We start from the raw sequence: 26910 nt of genomic DNA, 5'->3' as shown, positions 1-26910 counted from the left end.
AGGGAGCCTGCTTCCTCCTCTCTCTCTCTGCCTGCCTCTCTGCCTACTTGTGATCTCTCTCTCTCTGTCAAATAAATAAATAAACAAAATCTTAAAAAATAAATAAATAAATAAATAAATGTCTGCCTTCGGCTCAGGTTATGATTCCACGGTCCTGGGATCGAGTCCAGCATCAGGCTCCTTGCTCAGTGGGGAGTCTGCTTGTCCCTCCCCCTCTGCCTCTACCTTCTGCTCGCACTCTCTCTCTTTCTCTCTCTTGCTTTGTGCATCTCAAATAAATAAATAAAATCTTTAAAAAAAAGATGTAAGATGACCCTTCTGTAGACCTCCAGAGTTCTTTGTTTTTTACTCTTTCTTCTACAGTACTCTGCCCCACAAATTCTAGGTACCTTGGCCTCTCCAAGTGTTGATCTCTATGTCTTTGGCTTGGCAAGACTTCTGTATTCTATATAGGTTCCTCCTCCTGCCCCACAGGCTAGAAACTTCTCCATGCAGTAAGCTGGGGTAATCGTAGGGCTCACCTTGTTTTTTTTCTTCAGGGATCACTGTTGAATATGCCTGTAGTCTAATGTCTGGTAGTTGTTGTTTCATCTGTTTTGTCCAGTCACTTAAGGTAGGAGGGTAAATTGTGTTTTGTTCTTCTGTCTTGGCTAGAGGAGGAAGGCTCACTGAAACACTTTTGATGAAGGCACACATTTAATATTCTTTTTTTTTTTTTAATTTTTTATTTTTTATAAACATATATTTTTATCCCCAGGGATACAGGTCTGTGAATCACCAGGTTTACACACTTCACAGCACTCACCAAAGCACATACCCTCCCCAATGTCCATAATCCCACCCCCACATTTAATATTCTGATGACATTAATTTGGTGCAGTGAAGTCTGCTGAGTAGGAAGACTTCCAAAGGAGCTGCCCTGAACTATAAATGATACCATATTTTGAAGTGTTTTTTTTTTATTAAAAAGAAAGATAATTATAAATACTAAAGAAAAAGAAAAATCAAAATGGAAAAGATAAAAAAAATTTATAATCTTTCTAGTGCTGTGATTGTTTTCATTGTTGTATATTAGCCTACATGTATGCATAGTTTTACATAGTTGTAATCATGTTATCTTTCTATTTTGTGTTTTTTAAAACGTGTCATAAAATATTCTTTTTTTGTAATTTTCTTAAATCTTTCTCTGTCTTTTTTTGTACAGTGTGGGCTCAGTTTATTTAACCATTCTTTTCATGGAAATTATGGTTTCCAGTTTTTACTATTACTTACGTCTCTTTTTAAAATGGCTGTGTACTATGTTATTTTTGTGAACCATAATTTACTACATAAAAGATTACCTTAGCTTGAGGCTTTTAGGGCATTTTGAAATAATTTTGTGTTTAAATTTGGTAACAGAAAAGAATGTAAAAGCCTATGGCATTTGCAAAGGAAATGCAGTGATGAGGTCATCTGGTTCTTATTCACTAAGGAACAGAGCTGACAGAATGTTACAGAGAAATAATCCATGGACAGAGTTAAATCTCACTGAGATAAGGAAAGGAAAATTCAACTCAATTCCATAAATGTTTTGGTCCCCACCCTCAGAGAATTTATGATCTTGTGGAGGATCTAGTGAAACACATCTAAGGAGTTTCACAGTTGAGTTGGAAAAGATCTGTCTGACCTGCTGAAACAATTGTTTTCATTACATGATTAAACTTGCACATACACTGGGTGAAACCGGATTTCATACTGAGGAGCTTTGACTTGGAACTATACCAACTTCCCCTGCCCTAAATCTTGTAAATTAGAAAGGCAGTGTTCTGATAATATGTTTTATTAAGGCTTCCTTACTCTCTTTCATAAAATTACATGAATTTATAAAAATGAGGTATTTCTAGAAGAGATGCAGAGCAGCCAGATGAGTTTTCTTTCCCTGTTACAGCCATAGGCCTTCCCTCAGATTTAGCTGCTGCTGTTTCTTTTCCTGGCTGGAATACTGGTCAGGAGTAGGTAGTGATGGTTCTCAGGTATAAAGTTCCTAAGCAGATTGGTTACACGTTTCTTAATTTCTTTTCTTTTCTTTTTTTTTTTTTTTTAAAGATTTTATTTATTTATTTGACAGGCAGAGATCACAAGTAGGCAGAGAGGTAGGCAGAGGGAGAGGAGGAAGCAGGCTCCCGCTGAGCAGAGACCCCTGACGCGGGGCTCGATCCCAGCACCCTGGGATCATGACCTGAGTTGAAGGCAGAGGCTTTAACCCACTGAGCCACCCAGGTGCCCCACACGTTTCTTAATTTTTTTTTTTTAAAGGTTTTATTATTTATTTGACAGAGAGAGATCACAAGTAGGCAGAGAGGCAGGCAGAGAGAGAGGAAGGGAAGCAGGCTCCCTCCTGAGTAGAGAGCCTGATGCGGGGCTCGATCCCAGGACCCTAAGATCATGACCTGAGCCAAAGGCAGAGGCTTTAACCCACTGAGCCACCCAGGTGGCCCCGTTTCTTAATTTCTTAATGTAATGTTGTTAGGCTCTACTTTTCCTTCCTTTGGAGAAGTCTCAGATATATTCAGTCATTTGTTTGGGAGGCCATTTATTTAAATACTAATAGCTAATATACGACATTTACTGTGTGCCAGGCACTGATCTAAGGGTTTATATATATTAATTTATTTCATTTTCATAGGAGTCCTTTCATGTAAGTATTGCTGTTACTGTCGTGGTAAATGGCAAGTGCAGGAATTGGGCTCTGACAGTTGGCTTCAGGGTTCATACTCATAACCATTTACTCTTAAGTACATGCTCTAGAGTCATACCCTCAGGTTCAAATTCTGGCTCAGTTACTTACAACTGTTTGGATGACTTAGATCAATTATTTGTCTCCTTTTAGTCTGTTTCCTCATCTCTCTGCTATCTTTTATATAACCTAACTTTGTTCACTTCTTGGAACATAGTAAACTTGGCTCTTATTAAGTATTCCTTCATTAAAAACATATACTTGGAGTGCCTGCTATGTGCTTGCTCTTTCAAGGAGCAGTTGTGCTGGTTTGTCTCTTTTCTGAAATGGTATCAATACTGTAATGTATGGTTCTGAAGCTCTTAGCTGACTGAGGTTGTTCTGTCTTTCCATCTTCTTTTCTTTTACTGCTGGATGTGGAAAAGAGAGAGAACTTGGTCAGAAAAGAGAAGGCTATTCCTCTTGATTCATGTTTCAGGTCACACAGTTAAGTTATAGTAGCTAAAGCAGGTTATTCCTTGACTGAAACATGACTGTCCTCTATCTGACAAGATAGTTTGCCCTGTTTGACCCATCTGAAACCTTTAGGAGAAAGATAAGTATGGAGCAGGAGGGGATACTTAACCAGCCACGTCCACTAAATCAGCCATTAGAGCAATGATAAATGTGGCTGCCAGGTTAATCTTACCTTACCACCTCAATGTAGATTTTAAATGAATGTAAAACCTAAGCATGGAAACCTGTTAGTAGGGAGTAGATGGAGGGGAACCCAAGGCAGAGGAGTATTTTGATAGGATGTGAAAAAAAGCTAGAGAAAAAAAAATCCTGGTGAAGGTAGTTGAGAATAAGCCCTTATATTTTTCTCTAAGATGAGGAAGTTTTAAATGGAGTGTTGTTGTAGGCTCTGGTTATTCTAATAAAGCTATTCTGAGATGTGTCTTTATTCCTTATTTTTGTGTTTTATACTGGGGGTCTAACAGATCTTTTTTCTTTTCTTCCTTATAGTCCTGAGGCTTTCTACCAATGCAGGCCAGTGGAAAGAAGCAGCTAGCAAGGTGACCCATGCATTGGTTAATATCAGGTAAGGAATGAGAACTTACCTCTTTCAGCATTCCTTGGCTCATCCTGAGGTTTATTGTACCTTGCTGAGTGGAGTGTGTTGAACACCACTGCTATTTTAAGCCCTGATGTCTGTAGGAGTGGAAGAAATGTCGTACTTGATCAAGAAAAGCAGGAGTGCATGAGACTTTCATATTGTCATATTGAAATAGCTCACAGTGCTGTTCTGAGAATTTTCATACCAAGACATGGTTGCAAGCCCTTTTCAGGCATCTTTGTTGCCAAAGTGTTTTCTGTGTATAAGCCATCTGAAAGCTTTTCTCTGAAAATTTTTTTTCTGCCATTCTCTGTGAGTTCAGGGAATGATTCATGGGGATCTGGAACTTTGACGTTTTGCTTTACATGGCTCTTTCTATTTGCGGTAAACAGAGGCAAATGGAGCTCATGGGGCTAAGTTATTTTAGGTTCCTTATGAAACAGCAAAGCAATTACGGAGTGCTATATGTATTGGATAAAATTAAGTCAGACATGGAGTTTGGCTTAGGGTCTTGAGGAAATACCACACACCCACAGGAGTGAGCTGTTCGTAAATGGAGAGAATATGCTTTCAGTATCATGAAATACCAAGCTGACTTTCCTTACATTCCTCGTTCCCTTTGTGCCTATCATTTCCCATTTTCTCAACACTTATTAAATTGTTCTTGCAAACAATTGAAAAATTAAACTTGAGTAGAAGAGGCAAACCCAACAGATGGGGAAACTTGATTTAGCTCCAGATATAAGCCTTGCCAGACATTCCCAGCGATGGTAATGCACATCTACAACTTGGTATAGATTCTGATGTGTGACAGGTCTGGGATTTAATGTTTATTTACAGATCTTTCTTTTCTTTTCCTTCCTTTTTTATTTATTTTTTCTTTCTCTCTCTCTCTCTCTCTCTCTCTTTTTTTTTCCTGAAGTAAAATGTCCTATAGTGATTTACAGTGGCATTTGGCACGTCTGGGAACAAAAGGAGAAGTGTGAAATGTGTATGTTGGGAGAGCTGGAATGAGAGGGCCTAAGGGTGAGATGTGCTAACAAGACTGCACTGAAGGTTAATCTGCCTTACCTGACCCCAGAGACATTTTGCTGCAAACATAGTTTTATAAATCTCACAAATGCATATCTGTACCTAGCAAATAAACCAGATACTGTAGTAAGGCCTTATGATAAATGTGATTTTCTATAAAAATCAGGGATTACAAACTGCCTTCTCCCAAATATCCCTTTGTGACCGAAGGGCCGTATGACAAATGTGGGTGTTTGAAAGAAGCTCCAGATTCTGGGCTAGAGTTTGAAGTTCATATGGGTATAATTTATGTTGTGTTTATTTATTCATGTATTTACTTAGGCTTTCCAGGCAGCTCCTTTTCATCTGGGACCTGTTTCTTTGATCACATTCCTTTATGCTTGCTTTATCTCCTACTTTGTTGCTTTCCCTTTCGGTGGCTTCTGACTTGGCTGCTGTCCTTATTCTTCCCAAGGGCCATCAAACAGTTGATTTAAGCTTTTGGCCTATGCTTTTTGTGAATAGCCCAGAAAGGACTGGGCTGAACTTTGAGTGGATGCCTATAACTATCACCTCTTTCTTCTCTTTGCAAGTCTCCATCAGGCCTCTACCTTCATTTTCATTCCTCACATTTCTTTAATGAACTTGCTGCAGGGAATAATTAGCTCATCTTCACTGTCACTAATGAATTAGACTTGGAGTATATGTCAAAAGTATCAAAGGGCACCTGGGTGGCTCAGTTCGTTAAGTAACTGCCTTCGGCTCAGATCATGATCCTGGAGTCCCAGGATCGAGTCCCACATCAGGCTCCCAGCTCCACAGGGAGTCTGCTTCTCACTCTGACCTTCTCTCCTCTTATGCTCTCTCTCACTTTCTCTCTCTCAAATAAATAAAATCTTTAAAAAAAAAAAAAAGTATCAAATATCCAGTCAGTTTTCTCAAGAGATTACAGGAAAATGTGTTTGTCACTTACCACACTAAGGCCAGATCAGGGCAAAATAGTGGTAATGCTAAGCCAGCTAAAGATTACTTTTTTCTTTTTCTTTCTTTTCTTTCTTTCTGTCTTTCTTTCTTTCTTTCTCTCTCTCTCTCTTTCTCTCTCTCTTTCTTCCTTTCTGCCTTGCTTTCTTCCTTCCTTCTTTCTTTCTTTTTTTTTTTTTTTTAAGATTTTACTATTTATTTGACAGAGACAAAGCGAGAGAGGGAACACAAGCAGGGGGTAGTGGGAGAGGGAGAAGCAGGCTTCCCTCCGAGCAGGGAGCCCGATGCGGGGCTTGATCCCAAGACCCTAGGATCATGACCTGAGCCGAAGGCAGACGCTTAATGACGGAGTCACCCAGGTGACTTTTTTTCCTTTCTGACACTTATTTCCCTTAATAAGTGCTAAGTTTTGTGCTCTTTTATATACAATCTTCTTCAATATTCAAACTCCATAGAGTGTGTCATAAACTTTTTTAAAAAAATACTTTTTACCAATGAGAAAACAGAGTCTTAAAGATATTGTGAATTTCAGGAAATCCCACAGTTGTTGTCTGGCAAACCATAACACATACCCTCCCCAGTGTATATTTTTAAGTAATCTCTGCACTCAATTTAGGGCTCAAATTCCCAACCCTAAGATCAAGAGCCATATGCTCCACGGACTGATCCAGCCAGACACCTGGACTGAGCCAGCCCAGCACCCCAGGGCTCCTTCTTTCATGTCATAATGGCTCCCATTGAGTTGCCTCCAAGGCTACCATGGAGGTAAAAAGAACAGTCAGCATGATGTACTGAAAGGAGCATGGAAATTTTAGTTAGAGAAGCTGGATTTAAAATTTTTGTCTTGGGGCACCTGGGTGACTCAGTGGGTTAAAGCCTCTGCCTTTGGCTCTGGTCATGATCCCAGGGTCCTGGGATGGAGCCCTACATTGGGCTCTCTGCTCAGCAGGGAGCCTGCTTCCCCCCTCTGTCTGCCTCTCTGCCTACTTGTGATCTCTGTCAAATAAATAAAATCTTTAAAACATTTTTTTTTTTTTTTGTCTCTACCACTCAATTTGTGACCTTGAGCAAGTTATTTATCTTCTACGGACCTCTTTCCACTATCTATAAAATGAAGATGATTATCAATTCCTTCATGGGGAAATAGTTGTGAGAATTATATAACATATGTGACGGGACTTAGTTAACTATAAAATACTGGCCTGAAGCATAATGTATTTAAGAGTCATCCCTTTTGTAGTATGGGTCAGAATTTCCTTCCTTTTAAAGGCTGATTAATATCCCATTGTATGTATATGCCATGTTTTTTTAAAATATTTTATTTATTTATTTAACAGATAGAGACCACAAGTAGGCAGAGAGGCAGGCAGAGAGAGAGAGAGGGGGAAGCAGGCTCCCTGCTGAGCAGAGTGCCTGATGCAGGACTCTATCCCAGGACCCTGAAATCATGACCTGGGCCAAAGGCAGAGGCTTAACTCACTGAGCCACCCAGACGCCCCTATGCCATGTTTTTTTAATCCATTCTTCCATTGATGAAATCCCAAGAGGGTTGCTACCACTTTTGGTCATTGTGTTTTGGTTATTTGTACATGGGTGTACAAATATCTGTCCAGTCCCTGCTTTCACTTCTCTTGAAAAGCATATACCTTGAAGTGGAATTGGTACATCATATGATAATTCTGTTTAGTTTTTTGAATGATTGCCATACTGTATTTAGGATTACCATTTTGAGCCTTCCTTAGAATGTTTCCTAAGTATGTCTTCATTTGTCCCTTCTATGAAAGTTAAGATGTTATCCTTAACCTGGAAAGATGTTTTGCTTTAGGTAGATTTTGATGCTTTGAACGAGGGTGGTATAGGGAGTTTCTTTTCTCAGAGTTAGTGTTCTCTTAGCTGAGGGTGAAATGTGGTATGCCCAAGTCTGCAATCCACTCCAGCAGTAATGAGTGCTGCCTTACGCTCCTTCAGTTTTTTCTAAGAGCTTGTGTTGTGCATCCATGACACTACTAACTTAGGGTGGTTTAGAAAACAAGAAACTGTCAGAAAATTGGACCCATGGGTCTCCCGGGGATACTATGGGATGTTTAACTATTGGCCACCAAGCTTATTAATAAGGATAAAGTATACAAAGACTTAGAAGTAAAACTGTGATAGTGTGCAACACTTTCTTCTGTTCTTAGAGAGATTATTGGTACTGATCTCACAGCTGGAAAAGATTCTAAGGCAGAGTAAATGAACTCTTAGCCACCTCTTCTATAGTATGTTCTTCGATAACCCTGGAAAATGTTTGGGTTGCATGTGAAATTATCAGACATCTAACAGCTGAGAGGACCTCAAGCTGGTTTGGTGGTTGATGACAGCTACAAGTTAAGTCTTTGGAATCTTCTGGGATGCAGTATATCTAATGGCAACCCTAACATAGTATCTTACCAGCAGGTGAAAGGCAGCAGAAAGGCAGCAGACTTTAATGTTCTTTGGAGTTTAGATTGTGACAGTGAAAATTCAAAGTGCTTCCACATGCTTAGAGGCCTAAATTTACTCAAGTGTCAGTCTGTTTGCTTTTCACTTGTCTTTCGTGCCTTAGTCATGCCAGTTCTTTAATTGTCAGAGTTATTTGTGTTTAAACAATTTGTCTCTCTCTTCCTGTTTGATCCTTCAGATTCTTAAAATGCAGCTGCTTAGAAGCTGCTGTTTTTTAAATTGAAGTATAGTTGACATACAGTGTTCTATCAGTTTTAGGTGCACAGCGTAGCAGCTCAACAATTCTATCCATAGTGCAGTGCTTACCATGATAAGTGTAGTTATCATCTCTCACCATACATAGTTATTTCAGTATTATTGATTATATTCCCTATGCTGTACTTTTCATCTTTGCTTTTATTTTGTAACTGCACATTTGTACCTCTTAATCTGCTTCACCTATAATATCCATCCCCCTTCCCACACCCATCTGGCAACCACCAGTTTGTTCTCTGTATTTATGGTCTGTTTTTGTTTGTTTGCTTATTTGTTTTGGTTTTTAGATTTCATATGTAAGTGAAATCATATAGTATTTGTCTTTTTCTGTCTGACTTATTTCACTTAGCATAATACCCTCTAAGTTCATCTATGTTGTTGTCAGTGGCAAGAGCTCAGTCTTTTTTAATGGCTGAGTAATATTCCATTGTATGTGAATATATATGTATACATACCACAAATTTATCCGTTTATCTCTCTTTTTTTTTTTAAAGATTTTATTTATTTTATTTGACAGACAGAGATTACAAGTAGGCAGAGAGGCAGGCAGAGAGAGAGAGAGAGAGAGGGGGAAGCAGGCTCCCTGCTGAGCAGAGAGCCCGATGCGGGACTCGATCCCAGGACCCTGAGATCATGACCTGAGCCGAAGGCAGCGGCTTAACCCACTGAGCCACCCAGGCGCCCCTATCCGTTTATCTCTTGATGGACACTTGGGTTGCCTCCATATCTTGGCCAATGTAAATAATACTGCAGTAAACATAGGGGCGTGAATGTTTTTCCAAATTAGTGTTTTTGAGAAACGATTTATTTTTAAGTAGCTTTCATGCCTGACGTGGGGCTTGAACTCATGACCTTGAGATGAATGTACTGACTGAGCCAGCCAGGTGCCTCGAAATTGCTATTTTTATTGAAATACCTGATGTCAGTAATGTACAGGGCCCTGTGTTTGTTCCTTCCCATAGGTGAGTTGTTCCTTTGTTTTGCCACAAGAAAAATAAAATATTACTTTAAAATTCTACTTTGTATAATTGTTACTTTAGCTGCCTTCACAGATCAGCTGGTCCTGTAAGGGCCTATTTAGCCAGAGCAACTCCATCTGGTTAAACAGTGATTTTGTTGTTTATGCAGTAAAACTTAAACTGACCCTACCCCTCCTCCCTCAGAGAACTTACTTAAAAGCAAGTCCAGGAAATCAGGCCCAGGTAATAAAGCCCAAATACTAGGGCGGGTCAGGCCAGGTGGAGACACCCAATCAGTGGGGTGTGCATACTGTCTTCCTAGCTACCAAGGAGTGTGGGTCCCCGCCATTTGGGCGCCAATTCTGACCAAGGTGATAGGCTAGTTCAAATATCTACAAGATAAATTGTAATTCAATTGGCCACCATGTGTGACCTAGCATGACTATGCAGCTTTCTTTGTGTGTTACAATCTCACTGGCCACCTGCACATGGCCAGGCCCAACCACATGGCCTTTGCTCTATAAAAGTTAGTCTGTAAGGCAGGGAGGGGTCGCCTCTTTGTAAGAGACAGCCCTGACTGGTTGGTTTGACTATCGGTTTGATTCTCGATGCTTGGCGCAAAATAAAGCTTTGCTTGACCTTTGCTTTCTATCAGTCTCGCTCCTTTGATCACGGACTTATCATTGGGGGACCTTTCAGTCCACAAAGGAAAAATACTCTGAGGGGCCAAATGCAGGACTGGAAGGAAAGCATTTGGGAGGTTTTGCTTGGAGACTTTTATGTTAAGTATCTCCTGCCACCACTTAGCAGGTTACCCTAGCGAGATCCTGTACTTTAGGAAGATGTCTGCTGACTATTAACCTAATTAGTCAAAAGAGAAAAAGAAAAATGTTAGACTAAAATCTGACCTTCTTCTAATCAAACAACTTTCAAGGTAAGTAATTTGAAGCCCTTAATGAATCTACGGAAGTTAACATCTTAATGCTTTTCACTTAATTAGCATTTTATTAGCACCACGTTCACAGTCCTATTCTCTGGTTGCTCACAGAAATAGTGGCTGAATCACTGCAAATAGGTTTTTTCCTGATCTGTTATTTTCTTAAGGTGGATGAAGTTTTAACTCTGTGATTAATATATTAAATTTTTCCTGTATTAGGAGTGCACTAAAGTTTAGTTTTACTTTGGCAATGCCTTCTTATCCATTAGGCCTCCAAGGGTTGACAAGAGTGACTTTTTAGATATTGCTGTGGTTAGTGACAAGCTTGGGGTTTGGAATGAGGTTTTAGTGCATTTCTTTATAAGTGTCTTAATTGTTCACCTTGTAAGTTTGCCTCTTGTCCCTCTCTTTGCTCCACGATCTCTTTGTTTCAGTGCTCAAGTAGTCCTCCCCCACTTCCTGCTTATGTGCTTATGTAGCTGTTTTCCTTCATCCTAAAAAATATTCCCTCAAAAAAAAGGAGGGGGAGGAGGAGGAGGAGGAGGAAAGCTTTAAATGTACACTCTGCTAGGGAGGCTGGGGAACAAGAATAGCTCTCAGCAGCCTCTGATAGGGGAGTTCATTGAGCATAGCACCCTTTGGAGCAGGCTGCATATAGAATTCTGAATGTCATGGAGAAAAAGCCCTCAGGCGGTAATCAGGGAAGCGCACATTCACTGTTGATGGTTGCAATTAGGGTTGGAAAGGGAATGTGAGGTCTCAGCTAGGCAGAGTCCGTCCAAATCCGCTTGCCCATGAACCTGTTTAGGTTACAGAATTTGCCTTTGAGTCACAGTTCTTTTATCAGAATGGATACTGGTGAGTTGAGAGGAGGAACAGTTTGACACCAGCGCTTTAGCTGAAGGATGCAATGTAGTATAGTGAAAAATGTGGACCAAAGCAGTCCAATGACAGGAGCAGAGGCATTGGGCTGATGATTCTTGAATAGCAAGAAGTACATGAAAATAAGCTTCTAAACCAGTTGTCTGCTCAAAAGTGGCAGACAGGCAGGCTCAGATTATCCCCTGGGTTAGAATTTGTCAGTAATGACCTTTCTTCTGTTAAGCAGACCCTGCTGATCTCCCATTACAGAGAATAAAAAGCATTATGCAGATTAAAACAACGCACCAAAATGAGGCTGGTATAATATCGTTTCCCCAGTGACTGGGAGCATTACATATTATTCTAATAGTTGCTGTTCTCTGATCTCTTAAGAGGACAGCTAGAAATAAAAAAACAAACACTGAATCCCATGTGGCTAATCGTCTGTTTTCCCCTAACTTGGTTTATGCTGCAGAGTGAGGTTTTGCGTTAGGTCATAGCTAGGTTTGGTGAACTACAGTACAGTAAAGAAGTCTTGGTTGAAGAGATCCAGATATTTGTAATGGAATATTAAGATTTTTAGTTGGGGCTGCTGTGATTTCAGGTGAGTGTGACTTTAGTTTTATATATTTCCCTCAATCTGAAATTCTCTTGGGGTCTTTTCCGCTTTCCTTTTAAAATTTTTTTGATTTATCATCATCATTATTATTTTAAAGATTTATTTATTGGAGGGGCGCCTGGGTGGCTCAGTGGGTTAAGGCCTCTGCCTTCAGCTCAGGTCATAATCCTGGGGTCCTGGGATCCAGCCCTGCCTGCATTGGGCTCTCTGCTCAGCGGGGAGCCTGCTTCCCTTCCTCTCTCTCTGCCTGCCTCTCTGCCTACCTGTGATCTCTGTCTGTCAAATAAATGAATAAAATCTTAAAAAAAAAAGATTTATTTATTTATTGGAGAGAGAGAGCCCAAGAGAGTGTGGGAGGGGAAGGGACAGGAGAGGGAGAGAGAATCTAGAGCAGACTCCATGCTGAGCACAGAGCCCAGTACAGCAGCTGATCTCACAACCCTGGCACCCCCTCACTTTGCTTTTTTTAAAGAAAATTAGCATAATATAAAATTTACTATTTTAACCATTTCTACAGTTCTTTGACATTAAGTGCATCCATAGTGTTGTGCATCCATTACCATGAGGCATCTTTTTCATATTCTTCAACTGAAATGAAAAAGTAACTCCTTGTTCTCTCCTCTTGTAGCCCCTGGCAGTTGCCATTCCACTTTCTGTGTTTGTGAGTTTGACTACTCAAGGAACGTATTTATAAGAGGAATTAAACAATATTTGTCGTTCTGTGCCTGGCATATTTTACTTAGCATAATATCCTCAAGGTCCTTCCATGTTATATCATATATCATGATTTCCTTCTTTTTTTTTTTTTCTTTAAGTGATCTCTACACGCAGCATGGGACTTGAACTCACAGTCCCAAGATCAAGAGTCCCATGCTCCACTGACTGAGCCAGCCAGGCACCCCTTCTGCCCCCACGTTTTTTTTTTTTTTTTTTTTAAAGATTTTTTTTAATTTATTTATTTGACAGAGAGAGATTACAAGTAGGCAGAGAGGCAGGCAGAGAGAGGAGGGAGCAGGCTCCCTGCTGAGCAGAGAGCCCGATGCGGGACTCGATCCCAGGACCCTGAGATCATGACCTGAGCCGAAGGCAGCGGCTTAACCCACTGAGCCACCCAGGCGCCCTGCCCCCACTTTTTAAAAAAAAGACTGAATAATATTCCATTGTATCTATACCACATTTATCATTTATCCAGTGATGGACCCTTGCATTGCTTCCACTTTTTGGCTATTAAAAACAATGCTTCTCTGAACATAGTATACAAATCTTTGAGAACCTGCTTTTTCTTTTTTTGGGTATATACCCAGAAGTGGATTGCTGAATCATATGATCATTTTATTTTTAATTTTGGGGGGAAATCACCATACCCTTTTCCATATCAGCTGCACCATTTTGCATTCCCACCAGTATTGTGCAAGGATTCCAGTTTCTCATACCCTGGCTGATACTTGTTATTTTCTATTTTTTGGAAATAGCTATCCTAATGGGTATGAAGTGGTATTGAATTGCAGTTTTGACTTGCATTTCCATAATGACTAGTGGTATTGGTAATCTTTTTTATGTGTTTATTGGTTATTTGTCTATCTTCCTTGGAGAAATGTCTATTCGTATCCTTTGCCAGTTCTTAAATTGGGTTGTTTGGCTGTTTTGTTGTTGAGTTCTAAGAATTTTTTATATATTCTGGATTCCAATCTCTTATGAAGTAGATGGTTTACAGATTTTTTTTTCTGTAGATTCCCTTTCATTCTGTTGATTGTGTCCTTTGATTTATAAAAGTTTTTAATTTTGATAAAGTCCAGCTTATCTGTTTTTTTCTTTTGTTGGCCATGCTTTTGGTGTCATCCAAGCAATCATTGACAATTCAAGTCCTGCAGCTTTCTTATGTTTCCTTTGAAGAGTTTTATAGTTTTAGCTCTTACATTTAGGTCTTTGATACATTTTAAGGAAAGTTTTATATATGGTGTAAGGTGAAGCTCCAGATTCACTTTTCTGCATGTGTCTATTCCAGCACCCACTCTGCTTTTTTGACTTAACCACAGTTCTGATTTGTTAATTGAAATCAGGCTGAATTAACTGTTGAGTATAGAATTTGAGACTCCATATTTTTTCTGTATGTCTCTGTTCAGTTTTGTTTTTTAGGTTTGTTCATTGCTCTGTTTATTTAAGATACGGCACAACGTAGTGGTTAAGAGCAGGGACTCTATATAGAGTTCGGTTCTCTGAGTTTGAGTCTAAGCTCTACCACTTACTTTGGATACATTTTTAAACCACTCTTTGCTTTGAGTTTCCTCATGGAATGTGGGTCATTGCTGAGATGATTAAATGACAATATATGTAAAGCACTTGGAGTAGTACCTGGCACACCGTCAATACCTAGCACAGTCAATGCTATGTAAGTGTTCATTATTATCATCTTTTAAAAAAATTGCTATTATTTTACAAGTCTGGAGGTCTTACCAGCCTTCATTTTGATGATTTGCATGGGACTTCATTCTAGAAAGCAACTCCCTTCCATATCCAGCTTTATTCAGTTCCCTTGGCTCTAGGTGGACCTAGAAGGGACCAGAGATACAGAATGGTATTATTTACAACGTGACATCAGAGGCAACTGCTCGTTTGCTACTACTGCTGTTGGTTTGTTTTCTTTCAGGATCAAGGTGGGTACTTTCGTATAAAATCTTATTTTTAATTCTTTCTCTGGCAGTTCTTCCAGGATTCTTAGCTTTGTGTAATTATACCTAAAAGGAACCAACATCCCAAAGTCACCAAGATAAATCCTCCTACGCCAACATCACATGATCTTCTCAATGTCCAGGACCAGCCACAGCAGACCCTAATGAGCCATACAGTATTGAATCCTGTGCACAGAGAATGTTTTTGGCATACAGAATTCCTAGGAGTTTAAAGGGCTTCCCCTTGGTTGGTTTGCCATGCTCCAATGAGGCGGCCATGGGCTCCAGTGCCCAGTTTTTATTGTTGAATTATCTCTGCCTTCATTTCTGTCATGACATATCTTTTTTTCATTCCTTTACTTTTTTTTTTTTTTTAAAGATTTTATTTATTTGACAGAGAGAGAGATTACAAGTTGACAGAGAGGCAGGCAGAGAGAGAGGAGGAAGCAGGCTCCCTGCTGAGCAGAGAGCCCGACGCGGGGCTCGATCCCAGGACCCTGGGACCATGACCTGAGCCGAAGGCAGCGGCTTAACCCACTGAGCCACCCAGGCGCCCCCCATTCCTTTACTTTTGACCTATTTGTAACTTTGAATCTAAAATGTGTCTGGTGGATGGCATATGGTTGGATCTTGGTTACCTTATCTAGTCTGTTAATCTCTGCCTTTTGATTGGGTTATTTATTGCATTCACATTTAATGTTGTTATTGATATAACTGGACTTACGTCTGCCATTTCACTTTTAGTTTGTTAGGTGTTTCATGTTTTTTGTGTTCCTCTGTACCTTATTAACTGGTTTCTTTTGCATTAAATGAATATTTTCCAATGTAGCACTTCAATTTCTTTAATGATTTTTTTTCACTATTTTTTTAGTTGTTTGATTAGAGGTTGCTGTAGGGCCTACCATATATATCTTATTAGAATTAGAAATTGTTTAGATTTGGGGCACCTGGGTGGCTCAATGGGTAAAAGCCTCTGTCTTCGGCTCACATCATGATCCCGGGGTCCTGGCATCGAGCCCCACATCGAGCTCTCGGCTCAGCAGGGAGCCTGCTTCCTCCTCTCGCGCTCTCTCTCTCTGTCTGCCTCTCTGCCTGCTTGTGATCTCTATCTGTTAAATAAATAAAATAAAATAAAATAAAATAAAATAAACTCATTAAAAAAAGAAATTGTTTAGATTTTTTAAAAAATATTTTATTTATTTATTTGACAGAGATCACAAGTAGGCAGAGAAGCAGGCAGAGAGAGAGGGGGAAGCAGGCTCCCCGCTGAGCAGAGAGCCCGATGTGGGGCTTGATTCCAGGACCCTGGGATCCTGACCTGAGCCGAAGGCAGAGGCTTTTAACCCACTGAGCCACCCAGGCGCCCCTGAAATTGTTTAGATTTATACTAAATTCCAGTGAGATATAGAAATAGCACTCTTATGTAGCTCTATCTAAACATACACATGCAACACTCACTATAGTAAACTTTATTTGCCTAAAAGTACACTAAAAAGGAGAATTTCATGTATCTCCTGAGAATGTAAGGATGCCTTAGAAACAGGATCCTAATTCTCTTCACTTTATTATCTCTGGAGCTAAGACTAGGTGAGAGTGGGGAAAAAGTCTGTATTTAGAGTTTAGATACATCTCTTTGTGAGAGATTTTCTCACACGTGGGTGTTAAACACAGCATTCTAGATCCTGCTCCATTCTTTGGTGAGCTACTAGCCTACAGCTCAAAATGTATAGAGAGCTCACTGGCTCTTGATGCTTCCATGTTGAACTTTTTAACAAAGAGTATGGTGCAAAAGTAGCAGCACTGATTGGTAAACACTTGTTTTGGAGGTATATAGCTTTGAGAGAAGGACACAATACTTTGATGTGGAATGGATTAAGGAGTTGTTAGGTGTGTGCATTTATGTCCAGAGTCAGTGTTGGTTTGTGCAAAATATTCTTGTCCTGTGCCCCGTCTTTTGCATTTCATTTTCTTCCAGCAATGTAGGGTTTGCTGACTGTGGCCTATTTTTGTTGGCTCAGATAAGGGACTGTTTCTGGAGTGTGACTTCTAGGAGAAAGAAGTCAGCCTTGAGCTCAGCCCTTTATCCTGAATCAAGCTATTGGGCTGTAAAATAGAAGTACCTGTTTAGTGAGTTCCGGGTGCATGCTCTGAGAGTGTCAGTTGAGACCTCCCAGGTGTGGGCCTTCGCCTTTTGTAAAGGCTAGAGTTTTATAGGATTATAATAGCCAGCTGGAGAAAAATTGTAATGGTGAGTTAGTTGGAAGAGATCTTATATATGTATTTGGTGACCTTTGAATGTTGTTGTAGAAAATGAACAGTGAGTCTTTTTACTTGTTAATTACATTGATTTTTTTTTCTCTTAATGAATTATGTCAAGTACTTACTTGACCATTTTGGAAGTGGTTTGGAGGGACTATATTCGTGACTGAGCCAGTTTGATACTAGAATAGCTGCTTCTTGTGACTAGAAGTAAATAAATAAAAGAGTCCCAGGCCATGGGGCAGCTGGGTGGCTCAGTGAATTAAGGCTGCCTTTGGCTAAGGTCATGATCTCAGAGTCCTGGGATCAAGCCCCGCATTGGGCTCTCTGATTAGCAGGGAGCCTGCTCCCTCCCCTGTGCTCCACCCCCCCCCCCCTTGCCTGCCTCTTCACCTATTTGTGATCTCTGTTTGTCAAATAAATGGATAAAATCTTTAAAAAAAAAAAAAAAAGGCCTGGGCCTTGAGGTAAGTTGAAAGGGCTTGATTCTAAGCAGACAGTTGCAGATGAAATTGCTGAGAGCACTGGAGAAGAAATGTATGATTGTGAGTTTCCGTCAGAATGTTCTAGCCCTTGTGTATGAGTGAATGACCCCCAAATTCTCTCCTTTTTAGGTTCTCAGTCTGACAACATTCTTTGCATTCATTCTGTTTCTCTAGATGTGTATCTACACAGCAAAGACCTTTGGTTGCAGTTGTCCCACTAATAGTTAATTGGATCTCATACCTATAATTTTGTGATGTGGTAAATTAGGTTTTAAACTTAGCATTGACTTTTTTATGGGTATCTGAGATGATTCATGTGATGTATGTCCTTTATTCTGCTAATCTTTTAGTCAGTAGTTCTCACCCTATGCTTTTTTCAGTTTTTTAATAGGTAAGCATCAAAAACCTGGGAAGAGAGGGACTCAGAGAAAGAATGAGTGAGAGGAAGTGTGGTGTGTTTGTGTGAGATTGACTTGGGATCCTTTCTTTAGATGCCGTGGTTTTGGGGTACCTGAGTGGCTCAGTTGGCTAAGCATAGGACTCTTGATTTTGGCTGAGGTAATGATCTCAGGACTGAGCTTCACATCCGGCTCCCTGCTCAGCACAAAGTCTGCTTTGTCCTTCTCCCTCTTCTCCTCCCCTTCTCTCAAATAAATAAAAAATAAAATCTTTAAAAAAAAAAAAAGAAAGAAAGAAAGGAAGAAAGAAAGAAAAAGAAAAAGAAAGACCCTCTGGTTTTAGGAGCGTTTCTTTATTCTTTTGTTTCTGTTACTGCTTCCTGGTCTTTACAACTCTTTCTAAATGCTAGGAGTTGAGAACCAAAGGGGCAGTCAAGGTGACCTAGAATTGCTGCTTCTGTCTTTGTAGGTCAGGAAGAAAGGTATTTGACATATTTTATAGTAGGGTCATTGGGGTGGGAAGGGGCTAGAGTCTAGCAGTCCGAAGTCTGTTATTCTTGGGCTTTTGCTTTTTCCCAGCCAGTTCTTCTCATCCTCTGGCTCTCTGGAGATGGCCTGCTTTTGCTGGTACAGCTGTCCTTGGTTCTTTAGGGATGTGGTGCTCCCTAATTATTATTGATCCCAGGGTAAGACAAAAAGTTTCATTTTCACCTGAGAAATGGTTGGTTTCTTTTTTCCTTCTTGAAAAGGAACTCTTGCTAGAAAGTATAGACACTTAATCATGACTTAGTTCACAAAATGCTGGTTTCTAATTGTAACTGCTATAAATCCTAGCCACAAATGGGATCAATAGGCATAATTCAGGTTCCTAATTTCTTTCTTTCCATCCCATATCTAGGACACTTAAAAAAGGAGTCTTTTTAAATTGTGGGCAGTTATTTCTCTTATCCATTAATTTTCCTTCTCCATTTTTTCTTTCCTAAAAGTCGGTCTGGAACTCTGGCCAATTAACTTTGGTTTTCTAACCATGTAGAACACAGTAGATTGTTAATCTACTATTGGGTTGAGGAAGCCATTACTATGGGGTAGCAGTATATTATCCTATCAGCAAACGTAATAGGCATCTCTTCAGCAGATGAAATTTTGGTTTTCTTTGAATGTTGTAAACAAAAAGAGGAGTGGCTCATAGGAGCATAATCGCTCTAAATTATCAGATTTATACCAGAATGCCAGGTGCCATACCTCCTTTCTTCTACTGGACTTCAGTGTTGCAGATAGCAGTGCCAGGACCACCGAACCCTGAAAGCTGATGGAGCTGAAGAGGCCATCTAATCTGGTCTCCTTCCCAAGTCATATATCTTACTTGTTGGGGTCATATCCAACCTCTTCTTGAACACTTAGTGAAATAGTGCATAATATTTTAGGCTATAGACTATTCAGTTTTTTAAATGATGAGAATTCTGGGGTATCTGGCTGACTCATTTGGTGGAGCATGCAAGTCTTAATCTCAGGGTTATAAGTTCAAGACCCACATTGGGTGTAAAGATTAATTTAAAAAAAAACATCTTTTTTAAAATGATGAGAATCTCTTCCTTATGTTGGAATCTTCCTCTTTATAACCTGAACCTTCAGGTGCAACACCTATTCCTACTCTTCTGTAGTATCCTCTCTTCCTTCAGTTGTTCATCATATGTCATGGTCTTAAAATCTTTGGCATACTGTGATTATCTTTTAGACATATTCTAACTTCTCAGTTTACCTCCTAAAGTATTGGGGTTAGGGCATGCCTCATCCCAAATAAGCATTCAGTAAATGTTTATTGTATTGAATGACACCTAGAGCTGGGTCCAGATATGCTTGGAGTAGTTTAGGTTTGTGGGAGACTATTAGCACCCAGGATCTGGACACATTGTATTTGCAGGCTCCAATTGCATTAGTTTTTCAGCAGCTGAATTGTGTTGCTGGTCCATTACAAGCTTAGGTCCCACTAAAACTTGAAGTGAACTGCTGTCAAGCTACCTCTTCCCCCATCCTTAAATTATTAAGTTGGTAGTGGTGTTCGAGTGGTGGTTTATTTGCTTTAAAGATTTATGTACTTGGGGCGCCTGGGTGGCTGAGTGGGTTAAAGCCTCTGCCTTCAGCTCAGGTCATGATCCCAGGGTCCTGGGATCAAGCCCCACGTTGGGCTCTCTGCTCAGAGGGGAGCCTGCTTCCTTTTCTCTCTCTCTCTCTCTCTACCTGCCTCTCTGCCTACTTGTGATCTCTGTCTGTCAAATAAATAAATAAATAAATCTTAAAAAAAAAAAAAAAACATTTTTTTCATGTGTCTGATAGCCATTTGTATGTCTTCATTGGAGAAGTGTCTGTTCATATCTTCTGCCCATTTTTTGATATGATTATCTGTTTTGTGTGTGTTGAGTTTGAGGAGTTCTCTATAGATCCTGGATATCAACCTTTTGTCTGTACTGTCATTTGCAAATATCTTTTCCCATTCCATGGGTTGCCTCTTTGTTTTCTTGACTGTTTCCTTTGCTGTACAGAAGCTTTTGATTTTGATGAAGTCCCAAAAGTTCATTTTCGCTTTTGTTTCCTTTGCCTTGGGAGACATATCTTGAAAGAAGTTGCTGTGGCTGATATCGAAGAGATTACTGCCTATGTTCTCCTCTAGGATTCTGATGGATTCCTGTCTCATGTTGAGGTCTTTTATCCATTTTGAGTTTATCTTTGTGTACGGTGTAAGAGAATGGTCAAGTTTCATTCTTCTACATACAGCTGTCCAGTTTTCCCGGCACCGTTTATTGAAGAGACTGTCTTTTTTCCACTGTATATTTTTTTCCTGTTTTGTCGAAGATTATTTGACCATAGAGTTGAGGGTCTATATCTGGGCTCTCTACTCTGTTCCACTGGTCTATGTGTCTATTTTTATGCCAGTACCATGCTGTCTTGGTGATCACAGCTTTGTAGTAAAGCTTGAAATCAGGTAACGTGATGCCCCCAGTTTTATTTTTGATTTTCCACATTTCCTTAGTGATTCGGGGTCTCTTCTGATTCCATACAAATTTTTGGATTATTTGCTCCAGCTCTTTGAAGAATACCAGTGGAAATTTGATCGGAATAGCATTAAAAGTATAGATTGCTCTAGGCAGTATAGACATTGTAACAATGTTTATTCTTCTGATCCAAGAGCATGGAATGGTCTTCCATCTTTTTGTGTCTTCTTCAGTTTCTTTCATGAGTGTTCTGTAGTTCCTTGAGTACAGACCCTTTACCTCTTTGGCTATCAGACACATGAAAAAATGTTCATCATCACTAGCCATCAGGGAGATTCAAATTAAAACCACATTGAGATAATCACCTTACACCAGTTAGAATGGCCAAAATTAGCAAGACAGGAAACAACATGTGTTGGAGGGGATGTGGAGAAAGGGGAACCCTCTTACACTGTTGGTGGGAATGCAAGTTGGTGCAGCCTCTTTGGAGAACAGTGTGGAGATTCCTCAAGAAATTAAAAGTAGAGCTTCCCTATGACCCTGCAATTGCACTACTGGGTATTTACCCCAAAGATACAGATGTAGTGAAAAGAAGGGCCATCTGTACCCCAATGTTTATAGCAGCAATGGCCACGGTCGCCAAACTGTGGAAAGAACCAAGATGCCCTTCAACAGACGAATGGATAAGGAAGATGTTGTCCATATACACTATAGAGTATTATGCCTCCATCAGAAAAGATGAATACCCAACTTTTGTAGCAACATGGATGGGACTGGAAGAGATTATGCTGAGTGAAATCAGTCAAGCAGAGAGAGTCAATTATCCTATGGTTTCACTTATTTGTGGAGCATAACAAATAGCATGGAGGACATGGGGAGTTAGAGAGGAGAAGGGAGTTGGGGGCAATTGGAAGGGGAGGTGAACTGTAAGAGACTATGGACTCTGAGAAACAATCTGAGGGGTTTGAAATGGCGGCGGGGGGAGGTTGGGGGAACCAGGTGATGGGTATTATAGAGGGCACGGATTGCATGGAGCACTGGGTGTGGTGCAAAAATAATGAATCCTGTTATGCTGAAAATAAATAAAAAATAAATTAAAAAAAAAAAAGATTTATGTACTTGAGAGAGAGAGAGCGCGCATACATTCGTGCGCAGAGTGGGTAGAGGGGGAAGGAGAAGGACAAGCAGACTCCACACTGAATGCAGAGCCCCATGTGGGGCTTGATTTCAGGATTCTGAGATCATGACCTGAGCTGAAATCAGGAGTCAGATGCCAACACCTAACCAAGTGAGTCACCCATGCACCCGTTTGTTTGTTTTAATGCTACTTGTTCATTATTAGAAATTTTAATCAATGCAGAGAAGTGCAAAGAACAAAGTATAATCCTCTAAAATCTCACCATTCAGAGCTACTGTTACTGTGTCATGAATCACCTGAACATCTCCAGTTGATCGTTCCTTTTTTGTATTTTTTTAAAAAATAATATTCTTCTAAATGAGATTGTAGCCATATTAAATGTGTCTTGTTCCTTGCAGCTCGTCATTCTAGTTTATCACGATATTTTTTGAGTCCTGATTATGTCATTCTATGTATCAGTTTTCTTTTGCAGTTTTGTATCATCAGCACATTTGATAAATATGCCTTCTAAATTTTTGTCCAGATGCTTTGATCTAATCCTGCCTCTGCTACTGATTTGGTGGATGATTTGGGAATATTTTCTCCCCTTTCTGGGTTTTGGCTTGCTGCTCTTATATAAAATGGCCTCAAAGACTGGAATAAAACCTCCTTAAGAATCAACTGCAAAGCTCTTTGTAAAAAATAAATTTGTGAAGAAAAATCTGTGGGTGGGGAATCATCAGCCAGGGCCAGACTAGAAAAATAAAATCCTTTTATAGAAAAATCAGGGACGACAACCTTCATAGAATGGTTCAGATCTTCCTCTGTCCTCCTACTCTCCTAAAACCCCAGGAGAGGGATTTACCAGTTGAAATAAATAAATTAAGTTTTTAAAAAAGGAAGGGGAAGAAGGAAAAAGATCGCAGCAAGCCTTAGTTCTTCTTATACTAAGAAATTAGAACCTAACAGGTAGAGAACAATGAAGAGGTGGTTTGGAGTGAGGTCAGGTGGGAGGGCTTTACTAAGAAAGAAGATGCTCTTTACTGTTTCCTCTTTTAATTAGTAGTAAGCTTGGTGGTCACAGTAAAGGCTCTTCTGAGTTAGGGTCCACAGGGATAGAAAAGTGTGAAATTCACTGCTGCCTGCTATTTCTCCTCTAAACAAGCCTTGCCTTGTGCATTGCATTTCCCCTGGGTTCTTAAAGAAGGTGTGTGATCATCTAAAACTGAAACTGAGGCAGCGTTTTAAGCTGGCAATTAATGACATGGTAAGAATTTTTAGCTTCAGTACATTAATTGTTAAATGAATTGTGTCTGCATTTTACTGTCATTTTACTGTGATATCAGCCTAATTATAAATATAGTGTTACATAGTAGAAGATAATAATAAGCAGAATTAGGCACCCAGTGATCAGACTTCAGGAATTTCTAACACTGAAGAAAGATTTTCTCTTAAATTGTCTCTTGCTGTTCTTTTTATGTAGGTTTTGATTAATTTTACCTCAATTATACATTTCTCCCTGGGGCCCAGATATTATGCATGCTATAGCAAAGTGGGCTCCTATTGTAAGTGGTTTAATGAGATTTTTTTGTTCTAATTGGTTTCTATATAATTTCTTTTAAACCAATAACATGTGAGTGGGATGTCAAACATAGAGTGCGATAATGTATTTTCACTGCCCTGTATACCAATGAACATTAATTTCTCTCTCATTTGACATTATTTTCATATGATGAAAATTCTCAATCTTAAGGACGTTCCAGATACAGTTGGTTCTCATTGGTCTCTCCTCTCCTGCGTTTATGTTGGTGACACTGCTGAAAAGGCAGCAGGATTACCTACTTATAGTTGGAACTCAGTCTGGGTAGAAGGGAGTGGAAGATTTCTGACCAGAGTTTTGACTGTACATCATCTTCCTTATGGGATAATTTACTAGTTGGGATTTAGAGATGGATTAAAATCTGTTTCTTTTGCCCATTTAATCAGAATTAGTTTCCTGCTTTTTTTAAAAAATAATACTCTTTTTTAAAGATTTTATTTATTATTTATTTGACAGACATTGATCACAAGTAGGCAGAGAGAGAGGAAGGGAAGCAGGCTCACGGCTGAGCAGTGAGCCCGATGCAGGGCTCGATCCCAGGACCCTGAGATCATGACCTGAGCCGAAGGCAGAGGCTTTAACCCACTGAGCCAACCAGGCACCCCTAGTTTCCTACTTAAAAATATGTGAACTATTCAATAAATTCTATAGAGTATGATATTAATGTATATTTGTAATAAAGCTTGATCCTAAAATGAGTATCTATGAGCCACTCACCTGGCTCATAAATAGAATGTTACCATAAATAGACATAAACATAAATAAAATGTTACCAACTAACTGAAAACCTATCTTTGTTTCTTTTTTTTTTAAAGATTTTATTTATTCTTTTTTTTTTTAGATTTTATTTATTAATTTGACAGAGAGAGATCACAAGTAGGCAGAGAGGCAGGCAGAGAGAGAGAGAGGAGGAAGCAGACTCCCTGCTGAGCAGAGAGCCCGATTTGGGACTCGATCCCAGGACCCTGAGATCATGACCTGAGCCGAAGGCAGCGGCTTAACCCACTGAGCCACCCAGGCGCCCCTCTTGGTTTGTTTTTAATTGTAGTATTAAATATAGTAAAATGTGCAAAATCATAGATGTGTAATTGGACTTTTTATTTATGTATATACCTATGTAATATCATCCAGATCAAGACTTAGAATGTTTCCATCACTGCAAAAAGTCCCCAGAATTGTGCACTTTTCTGACTTCTCTGACCATTAATTAGTTTTTCCTGTTCTTGAGCTTCATACAAAGAGAATCATGCAGTGGATCCTCTTTTGTGCCTATCTCCTTACATTCAATATAATCTTTTTTTTTTTTTTTTTAAAGATTCTATTTATCTATCTGACAGACAGAGACCACAAGCAGGCAGAGAGGCAGGCAGAGAGAGAGGAGGAAGCAGGCTCTCCGCGGAGCAGACAGCCCGACGCGGGGCTCGGGAACACGACCCGAGCCGAAGGCAGAGGCTTTAACCCACTGAGCCACCCAGGCGCCCCACATTCAATATAATCTTTTCGAATTTCATCCACTTTGTGTATATTAGTTCATTCCTTTTTAAAAATACTTTTATATTGTAGTTAGAGAGATATGAAATTTACCATCTTAACTGTTTGTAGGTATACAGTTTAGTAGTGTTGAGTGTATTTACATTGTTCTACAACAGATCTCCAGAGCTTTTCATCTTGCAGAACTGAAATAGTATACCCATTAAACAAGAGCTCCCCCCAGATTCCCCTCCCCCAAGTCCCTGGCAACCACCATTCTAGTTTCTGTTTCTGTGAATTTGACTACTTGAGATACCTCATATAACTGGAGTCGTATTTGTCTTTTTGTGACTGGTTTATTTCATTTAGCATAATGATCTCAAAGTTCATTCATGTTGGAGCATGTGATAGGATTCCCTTCCTTTTTAAGGCTAAATAGCATTCCATGGTATGTATAAACCACATTCTGCTCATTTGTTTATCTGATGGACACTTGGGTCGTTTCCACCTTTTGGCTGTTGTGAAAAATGCTGCTATGAATGTGGATGTGCAACTATCTAGTATCTAGTGGTTCATCCCTTTTGTTGCTGAGCAGTATTTTATTATGTAAATAAACCACAGTTAATTTACTCATTCTCCCCGTTTCTTCATCAGTTGGATTCTCTGCCTAAAGTTTAATCTTCTGTGCCACTTTCTCTCTCTCTTGTTCTTTTCCCTGTGTTTGTTTCCTTCACTGGCTCCCTCAACACCTGCAGAATAAAATCTAAGCTTTGGGTACACCTTGGTGGGTCAGTTGGTTAAGCATTTGCCTTGGCTCAGGTCATGATCTCAAAGGTCCTGGGATCTGCCCAAGTCAGGCTCCCTGCTCAGCAGGAAGTCCACTTCTCCCTTTCTATCTGCCCATGACTAGTGCTCGCTTTCTCTCCCTCTCTCTCAAATAAATAAATAAATAAAATCTTTTTTAAAAATTTAAGCTCTGTAGCATGGCATACAGTACCATTCTTTTTTTTAAAAAAAGACTTTATTTAGGGAGAACACAATTAGGGGGGTGCAGAGGGAGAGCAATGAGCAGACATCCTCCTGAGCGGGGAGCCTGATGCAGGGCTCGATCCCAGGACCCTGAGATTATGACCTACGCCAAAGTCAGATGCTTAACTGACTGAGCCACCCAGGTGTCCCCAGTTCCATTCTTAATATGCTTTCTGGGCTCTCTGTCTTCATTGCTGCTATGCCAGACCACCTTGAGTTCTCTGGACAAAACAGAGACACTTACATATTTCTGGACAAACTGTTTCATACTCTCGACCCTATATACACATACACACATTTTCTCCCTGCCTTGGATGTTCTTCCCTAGCTTGTTGGCATACCTCCTAAAGTAGTACACCTTGATTATTGCTTCATCCATAGAGCCAGGCCTAGCCGTCTACAGTAGTAACTATCTGCTTGTCTGTTTGCCTTCTTTACTATGCTGTGACCTCTTTGAAGACAGGCAGCAATCCAGGTCTAACTCAGTAACACAGTGCCTGTGTTCAGTGAATATCTGTTGAATATAGATCTATAGAGGTCTGCTCTCTTAGACAGGTGGGTATTCGGGAAACTAACTGGGCCTGAGCTGGAATGGGCTGGAAGTCACAGTACTTCTGTTACTGTTGGACTGATGGAGGGAGCCCACAGGACAATTCAGAGACTGCATTTCAGAGAACCACTGAACAAAAATGTCAGATTCTCTAAAAGAGAAATGGACTGAGGGCAGAGTGGAAGAGTTCAGAAACAAGTTGTAGCTGCAAGCCAGGGATAATAAAGCAAAAAGGTTTGGAGAGGAAAGTAAGGGTTAAAATCTGGAGGAAAAGGCCCTGGGCCAAATAAGATATCTACAATAGCTTTTTTTTAGTTGGGTGTACAGTCAGGGTGAAGTGTGAAAAGCCTGACTTTATCTGTACAGTTGAATAAGTATAAAATGCTTTCATGGGATCCAGCATTGGAGGTCAAGCAGGTCAGTAAAG

The 26910-nt window shown here is 39.9% G+C and overlaps 1 protein-coding gene and 1 pseudogene across 4 annotated transcripts in view; one reads left to right on the top strand and one right to left on the bottom strand.

Annotated features, from left to right (window-relative positions):
• ARMH3 (armadillo like helical domain containing 3) overlaps nt 1-26910 on the top strand; it is a 183267-nt gene that overhangs the window by 94172 nt on the left and 62185 nt on the right. For 3 of the 4 annotated variants that reach the window (XR_004278470.1, XM_032311841.1, XM_032311842.1), the window contains exon 23: nt 3722-3797. Coding sequence is in view for 3 of the 4 variants with exons in the window: in XM_032311841.1 (XP_032167732.1) it covers nt 3722-3797 (76 nt within the window). In the remaining variant the exon portion in view is untranslated. Of the gene's footprint in view, nt 1-3721; nt 3798-4734; nt 5581-26910 lie in introns of those variants that run through there. The other variant, XM_032311843.1, reaches the window with a different exon arrangement.
• LOC116573572 lies at nt 14499-14864 on the bottom strand (annotated as a pseudogene).

The sequence above is a fragment of the Mustela erminea genome, chromosome 14 (genome assembly GCF_009829155.1).
Source record: "Mustela erminea isolate mMusErm1 chromosome 14, mMusErm1.Pri, whole genome shotgun sequence".
Lineage (NCBI taxonomy): Eukaryota > Metazoa > Chordata > Mammalia > Carnivora > Mustelidae > Mustela > Mustela erminea.
The sequence above is the reverse complement of the archived record's forward strand: the minus strand, read 5'-3'. Positions and strand labels throughout refer to the sequence as shown.